Below are 8,196 nucleotides of genomic sequence, written 5' to 3'. Positions count from 1 at the left end.
AAATCTGCCTTTTCTTCTTCATGATGGAATTTAACTCTTCAGGGGATGATCGGTCGAGTTCAGGAAGCAGATCTTTTTACTTCAGGCTGATATGTTAGTAATGAAAGGAGGGAAAACAGCAGCTAGGTTCATGTAAAGATGGATTCTGACATGAGTAACACATCGTCACACACAAACCAGGTACAGGAAACAGATGAACATGTGACACTGGCACCCTCTGGTGGCAGAACCTACTAAGTCTCTGTCACCAGATTCAACTTTAAAGAGGAAGTAATAAAGGCCAGTGACAGCAGGTAAATATGAGTTTGACTTTATTGGTTGAATAAAGGAGTTCAGAGTGTAACATGGTACAGTACACGAGTCAATGTAAACTGCAGCTGAGTGGAAATGTCTCAGAGAAACTGTTGTGTCCCAAACCACATGTGATCCCTGTGTTCATGGTAACATGGAAAGAAAAGACTGATGAGGTAAGCAAGTGGATCAAGTCACAGACCAATCAGACGAGAGCTCGCTACCTAAGACCAGGAAGTAAAAGGTAAGGAGGTCAATAAACTTCCTGGAGATGAAGAGTGAAGACGACTCTGTCTGAAGGTGAGAGGAAGATTTCAGCTAACACTGTACACACACACACACACACTCATACACACACAGGGTCCTCTGTTATATCAGGTGAGTGTGAGTTAGTGTGGGAGCTCGTGGGCGACCAGCTTGTAGTGGGAGCCGCAGGACGGGCAGCGCTGGGCCTCGCCGTCATGAAGCCAGAACCAGACCACGGCCGTGTTGTCCTCCTCGCCTGCAGGGATGAGACGAGACGGAGTGAGAGACGCAAACACAACACTTCCACCGCCGCTCGGTCGGAGGCACTAAAACACGTTTCCTATTGACCCTGAAAGTTCAGCTGTGAGTCCCACAATGACGTGACCTCTGGTGACCTTCACGCTGCCTCTGGTGTGGCCAGTGGATCCCATAAAGGGCTTCAAGCTACAGAATCCTTCTCTGTGCGTTTCCTGTGTTTACAGCCAAACTGGCGACTCAGAAGTGAGACATAATTGAAGATTCTGCTCAGAATAAAGCAACAAGGACACGGTCTAACCCTGAGTCCTCAAATCTCAGCGAACGGATGGATTTAAGACACCTTTTGAGCGTTAAAGGGGCAGCCTTTGCTGAAGCCTGGTTCATACTTCTCTGTCCGATCAACAAGTGTTCAAAATGTTCCTACATGTTGAAACGATGCGAGCCGTGAGCTCTGATTGGTTCACACCCATCGTATTTCTGTATTTGAACATTTCCAGACTCGCTGTGCGTCCATCTCTCCTCTGACGTCTCCTCTCGCAATGATCAACGGCGACATGTTTCATCTCCAGCTTAACATACCGCGCTCTGACTCATGATTTATCTGCTTCATTTTCAGGTTAAGGTGTCCCCACGTTATGTTTCTCTGCTGTTTATATTTATTTAACTTCTCGCACTGACAGAGTCTGATCTTCTGTGCAGGGTTACACGGTGTCTGTGAACAGGACACTTACACACACATCCCACGATCCTCTTGTTTGTGATGGAGGGGACGAGGTGGGGGTCGGCCTTGGAGCCGGCGTACTCCTTTGGTCTCATCATGCTGTAGGGATCCTGAGGAAGAGGAGAGGACGCGGTCAGGTCAGAGGTACAAAGATAAGCTCACCCCACACACACGGAGAGCGGAGGGAGGTAACCGAACACAAAGAGACTTCATCGTTAAAGCAGGAGGAGCACTTACCGTTCCCTCCTTCATGGCCTTCATGATGACCTTCTCCAGACCTGTAGCCTGCTCCTCGTCCGTGGGGATCCCTGAAAACATGAGAGGAATAAATCACGTCAAGCTAACGAGCGTACTGACGAAGCTCTCTAAAGACTCTTCAGCTGGTCCAAAACGCTGCAGCTCGAGGACTGACAAGAACGAGGAGGAGAGAGAACATCTCTCCCGTGTTAGCTTCTCTACACTAGAATTTAAAATCCTTCTTCTGACCCACAAAGCTCTCCTTCATATCTTAAAGAGCTCATAGTTCCCTATTACCCCTCTAGAACTCTACGCTCCCAACATGCAGGCCTGCTCATCGTACCTATAGTCTCTAAAAGTAGTATGGGAGGTAGAGCCTTCAGTTATCAGGCCCCTCTCCTTTGGAATCATCTACCAGTCAGGGTCCGGGAGGCAGACCCCCTCTCTACTTTGAAGAGTAGGCTTCAAACTTTCCTTTTTGATAAAGCTTATAGTTAGAGCTGGATCAGGCTTGGACCAGGTCTTAGTTCTGCTGCTATAGGCTTAGACTGACACACTGGGATCCTGTCTTTCCCTCTCTCTCCTCTCTCTGCCTGTCTCTCACTTTAACTCTTCCTGTCCCATTAAAGTTACTAACCATGGACCTTTCTGGAGTCCCTGAGCTCCCTTGTCTCGTAGGTTCCTCTGGATCTCTGCTGTAGATTCCTTTTATGGGTCTGTCATTCATCCTTTCTTTCTTTCTTTCTTTCTTTCTTTCTTCTTTCTTTCCTTTTTCCTTTCATTCTGTCCTTCTTACTTTCTGTCTTTTCTTTACTTCTATCTTTCTTTACTATCTTTTTCTCTTGTATTCCTTTTTCATTTCATTCCTTTCTGCATTCTTCTTTCCATGTTTCTTCATCCTTTATGTCCCCTTTTCTCATCCCATCTTTTCCTTCCCCATTTATCCTCTTTTTCTTTCTTCTGGTCTCCCTCTCTTCTCTCTTTTCATAGACCTTTCTGGAGTCCCTGAGCTCCCTTGTCTCGTAGGTTCCTCTGGATCTCTGCTGCTGTGGACGTGGTCCAGACTCCAGCTGCTACAACTACTACTATCCGTCTCCCCACTATCATCTCTCTCTCTCTCTCTTCATCTCCCTCTATCCCTCTCTCCAACACGGTCTCAGCAGATGTGTGTCTAACATGAGTCTGGTCCTGCTGGAGGTTTCTGCCTGTTAAAGGAAGTTTGTCCTTGCCACTGTAACTTGCTAAATGCTGCAAAGTGCTCTGCTCATGGTGGATTAAGATGAGATCAGACTGAGTCCTGTCTGGAAGATGGTACTGGATCTGATCCGGTCTTGATGTTGGGGAATATAGAGTCTGGTCTAGACTGGCTCTGTTTGGAGTCTGAGGATGTTTGTTGGGGTTTGGTGATTTATAAAGATTATTTCTGACATGAAATTATCTTAAAGGAATATTAACCCTTTAATGTGTCTCCTTTGATTATAACAACTCTTACATGAACTGCTTTAACCTCAAGTACAGATAACACAGCTAACACCTAGCATACAGCTAACAGTGTTTATAGAGAACATTAACACTAGTGTTCAGACACATTGTTCATGTTCCTCTTTAAAGTGTTGACACAGAAAGGTTAACTTTAGAAACCCTCATTCTGAATCATGCTGGGGTTTTAAAGACTCTTAAACGGATCTCCCGGTGACCTCTCGATGCTAGCTGTCACACTGTTAGCATCAAGCTAACGGCTGGAGGTCTTCGTGATAAACTGGGTTTAAAGGATCAGAATCATGACGTCAGCACAGTTTAAAATCAGGTTCTGGTTCCGGTCTCACCTCCAGCAGCCATCCCGCGGACCAGAGCCTGAGCCGGGGCGGCCCTGCAGGTGGTGGCGGCTCTGAAAGCCGAGCGGAGCAGTAACCTTGCAGCCATTTCTCCTTCCTCTTCGTTAGCTAAAGAGCTGTTGACTGGATTTGGTCGCAGCGTGATGACGTGGGAGATTATATTGACGTAGGGTGGCGCGTGGGGCAAGGCTTCAACGTCAACCGTGGAGGATTGTTTTTCACATATCAGACACTTTTAAACTTCTTTTTTACTGAAGAGGATTAGAGACACCAGAGACGTTTTTTTTAATTTAAATTTTAGAGAAAGAAAACTTTTTTTTTTTTTTTTTTTTTTCAAAGTCCGGATGGTTATAATAAGAATCAGAATCAGAATCAGCTTTAGTGGCCAGGTATGCTTGAACACTCAAGGAATTTGACTTAGGTAATCTGTGCTCTCTTTGTACAAGGCATAAGAATAAGACCTACAAAATAAAAATAAATATAATAACAATAACATCAACTATAAATACAAAGAACAACAAATAGGCATGACTAATATGTACAGGCTAAAATAATATGATACAGTGCAGTGGTGAGTAGCAGAGGTAGTTTTTACATTATAAAAATAGTAGTTAAATAATACAAAAAATAGAAATATTGAATTCTGCTTGGAGAATTGTTGCATTGTATATTTACAGAGAGTATTGATCCAACAGGTAAGACACTGTTATGGTTTAGTGTTCATCAGAGTGACAGCCTGGGGAAGAAACTGTTCTTATGGCGGGTTGTTTTGGTGCACAGTGATCTAATGTGATGATTCTGGGCTAAAATCAATATTATCTCCTTATTGCTGAGTCCAAGCAGGAAGTACAGATTGATAAGGCTGTCAGTGGCTCCATGATGCAGTGAAATGGGCAAATGGCAGCTGGTGAACAATCTACAAATGCAAAATCTTCTTGTCAAAGTATGACTTTACATTTCTCACAGATTTGCCTTTTTAAAAATTCGAAATTCTTAAGATTGTTCTTGAAAATGTACGGCTTTATAAACTAGTAAATTTCAAGTTTTCTGTTTCGAAAATTCAGATACATTTTTTTTTCTGGTGGTCCTAATCCTCTTCTGTAAGGGGACACTCCAAAATAAAAAAATTGAAGGTGCAAATTCATAAAAAAAATCTGAAATTTGACTGAATTCTGTTTGTTATCTTAGAATTTGGAGAAAAAATGACACCTTAAACTTTTCCTTTTTTTGCAGCCAACACACTGAGGCAGTGAACTTCTACAAGGACCTGCTGACCAAAGACAAACGCTTCAAGGCTTTTATCAAAAAAAGATGAGTAGCAGTATTGTGCGAAGACTTGGTATCCCAGAATGCATTTTGCTGGTTGCCCAAAGGATAACAAAGTGAAATATCTATTTGAAAAAGTAAATCAAACTCAGTATATCTGTGTTTTAATGTTTTTGGAAATTTGAATAATTCCCCTCTTGTTCTTATGTCTGTCCTTTGTGTATCGTCTTTATTTTTCATCAATCTTTAATTAAGTCCAATTATTATTTTTATTTTACAATTGTCTTCTCTGTCAACGTTTTAAAGAGAACTGAACTGATGTCAGTACAATTTGAAACCACTTCATTTCCATGTGTACACATTTTTGGAAAATTAAAGATTTATCCAATAATGTTCATATCCATAATTTTTTATATGTATTTAATTTATATATAAATGCTTATTTTATTTATTTCTTTATCATTATAATTGTTTTCATTATATAGATGGTAAGTAATGTAGAAACTGTGTCAAGCTGTGAAAAATCAAAATAAACAGTTAGAAAAAAATAAGCCCTCTCTAAAAACAAGCCGACTGAAAGAGGAGGACGATCAGGAGTCGCTCACTTGGGAAGAAGAGAAGTCTGTTCTTTATGCAGAAAATGTTTGAGTCTAACTTCCTGAGAGGAAGTAATAAAGGCCAGTGACAGCAGGTAAATATGAGTCTGACTTTATTGGTTGAATAAAGGAGTTCAGAGTGTAACATGGTACAGTACACGAGTCAATGTAAACTGCAGCTGAGTGGAAATGTCTCAGAGAAACTGTTGTGTCCCAAACCACATGTGATCCCTGTGTTCATGGTAACATGGAAAGAAAAGACTGATGAGGTAAGCAAGTGGATCAAGTCACAGACCAATCAGACGAGAGCTCGCTACCTAAGACCAGGAAGTAAAAGGTAAGGAGGTCAATAAACTTCCTGGAGATGAAGAGTGAAGACGACTCTGTCTGAAGGTGAGAGGAAGATTTCAGCTAACACTGTACACACACACACACACACTCATACACACACAGGGTCCTCTGTTATATCAGGTGAGTGTGAGTTAGTGTGGGAGCTCGTGGGCGACCAGCTTGTAGTGGGAGCCGCAGGACGGGCAGCGCTGGGCCTCGCCGTCATGAAGCCAGAACCAGACCACGGCCGTGTTGTCCTCCTCGCCTGCAGGGAAACAAAAAGCTGCTTCAGGAACACACGGATCAACTCTCAGTGAGAAACTCAAAGCAGGTTAAATAAGGTCAAAGGGCAACATGAAGCAGGCAGCAGCTGATTGGCTCTCTCACAGTCACCTCTGCAGCGGCAATAAGATGAAGAGAAAGCTCCACAACACCAAAGAAGTGTCAGATAGTCAGATACAAACTCCACACGAACAAAAAGCTCTTAAACTAACAGAGAGCTGATCACACATCAACTCAACACAGGTTGCACTGCTCCACTCTGACCTGCAGGGGGCGCTCATGTCACAGATTATACCTGCACAGGGTGGGGACTTTAATCCGCATGATTCTTAGTTCAGATAAGAGAAGTCAGGTATCACACAGAAGGGAACCTGAGGTGTGTTCATAACTTACACACACATCCCACGATCCTCTTGTTTGTGATGGAGGGGACGAGGTGGGGGTCGGCCTTGGACCCGGCGTACTCCTTTGGTCTCATCATGCTGTAGGGGTCCTGAGGAAGAGGAGAGGATGAGGATCATTGAAAGAGTCTGATTTCTGCACGTCACTTCACTTCTGAACCTCTCTCGTGATATAAATGAAATGTTGTTGTACCGTTCCCTCCTTCATGGCCTTCATGATGACCTTCTCCAGTCCTGTGGCCTGCTCCTCGTCCGTGGGGATCCCTGATAAAAGACCAGAGGTTGTGAATGAAGACATGGTTTTGCCTCATTTAGAAAACGGCAGGTCATTTGCTCTTTTTAAAAAGTAATTCAATGAATTAAACGATCTCCTTCCGACAGAATGAGATCTTTATGATCATAATGTCACATATTTAGCCGAATAAACCTTCTTAGAGAGAGTCCATTGAATGTTGACTTTATGCTCCTTTAACTAGCTTTAAATATATAATAAATACACTTTATTTTTTTAGAAATTAAAGAATGTCTGAGAAATTAATCAATACACAGACAAGACATACAGACAGTAAAATAATCAATAATAATAACAAATAATAAACCAAAAAATATAGTATTAATATTTATGACTACAATCAAACATTTACAAAAAAGTTTTAATAACAATCATAATGAATTATTTCTATCGTGCTTTTCAGAGACAAAGATTTCAAAAAGAGCTTTACATACAGACAGTTTAAAATTAAATCAATAATAACAAATATTAAAAATAATGAACCTAAAAATATAAATATAATATGAATAATCATAATCATAATAATATAGCAAATAATAATAATATCTATTTATAGCTTTTAAGAGACATAGATGTCAAAAAGTGCTTTAAATAAAAAACATATAGACAGATAAAATAATAATAAAAACTATGATAATAAAGGAGTATAAATTAAATTAGAATTATTATTATCATTATCATTACTATCAAAAATCATATATGTATATATATGACGATAATAAGAAGAAGAAGAAGAAGAAGAAGAAGAAGAACTTCCCAGCATAAGGACATTAATGTGACATATTGTTCATGCACTCCTGCACATTTCTTAATATCTAACAGTGTTTTCCTTTAAAGGCTGAGGATCATAGAGTAATTAAAAACAGTTTATAATGTGAAGTAATGGAGTCCTTCTTAAAGACTAACAATAATAACTCTTAATCTGAGCTCCTTCATGTTTATAAACTGGATTAAAGATCAGTCTGGGTTCAGTCTGCTGTTAGAGACTTTATTCTGAATAAACTTTAAATTAAAACAGTTTAAATGAACTGATATTTAAAGGAAGTCTGATCCTCTGAGGGAGACCACAGGAAGGAGGACTGATCTGTCCTTGTCAGGAACAACCTCTCTTTCCTTCAAATCTAAATCCTTTACAAAGAACCAGGTCCACAAAGTCCCGTCCTCACCTCCAGCAGCCATCCCGCGGGTCAGAGCCGGGACCTGGACCTGGACCGGGACCCGGGCGGCCCTGCAGACTGAGGCGGCCCGGAGAGAAGAGCGGAGCAACAACCTGGCAGCCATGTTTTATTCTTCTTCGTCTCTTTCCTCTTCTTCGTCTCTTTCCTCTCCCACTTTGTGGAGGACCGCAAAACTATGTTTAATGGTGCATACCGCCCCCTGCTGTCCCGGAGGGGTAACTTCAAGGTATTACAGGTGACATTCAGCATGATGGAAACAAAGA

At 41.5% G+C, this 8,196-nt stretch overlaps 2 protein-coding genes across 2 annotated transcripts; both read right to left on the bottom strand.

The window, feature by feature from the left end:
* Positions 1 to 294: 294 nt before the first annotated feature.
* LOC117808800 (cytochrome c oxidase subunit 5B, mitochondrial-like) lies at positions 295 to 3,733 on the bottom strand. The gene is made up of 4 exons (XM_034678460.1): positions 3,580 to 3,733; positions 1,754 to 1,824; positions 1,527 to 1,626; positions 295 to 793 (listed from the first exon to the last, which is right to left on the bottom strand). The coding sequence occupies exons 1-4, from the start codon at positions 3,674 to 3,676 to the stop codon at positions 681 to 683; spliced, it is 381 nt and encodes a 126-aa protein (XP_034534351.1). The 5' UTR covers positions 3,677 to 3,733; the 3' UTR covers positions 295 to 680.
* A 1,813-nt stretch (positions 3,734 to 5,546) lies between these two features.
* Positions 5,547 to 8,104, bottom strand: LOC117808802 (cytochrome c oxidase subunit 5B, mitochondrial-like). The gene is made up of 4 exons (XM_034678461.1): positions 7,922 to 8,104; positions 6,657 to 6,727; positions 6,456 to 6,555; positions 5,547 to 6,045 (listed from the first exon to the last, which is right to left on the bottom strand). The coding sequence occupies exons 1-4, from the start codon at positions 8,034 to 8,036 to the stop codon at positions 5,933 to 5,935; spliced, it is 399 nt and encodes a 132-aa protein (XP_034534352.1). The 5' UTR covers positions 8,037 to 8,104; the 3' UTR covers positions 5,547 to 5,932.
* Positions 8,105 to 8,196: the final 92 nt, after the last annotated feature.

The sequence above is a fragment of the Notolabrus celidotus genome, unplaced genomic scaffold, assembly GCF_009762535.1.
Source record: "Notolabrus celidotus isolate fNotCel1 unplaced genomic scaffold, fNotCel1.pri scaffold_151_arrow_ctg1, whole genome shotgun sequence".
Taxonomy (NCBI): domain Eukaryota; kingdom Metazoa; phylum Chordata; class Actinopteri; order Labriformes; family Labridae; genus Notolabrus; species Notolabrus celidotus.
The sequence above is the reverse complement of the archived record's forward strand: the minus strand, read 5'-3'. Positions and strand labels throughout refer to the sequence as shown.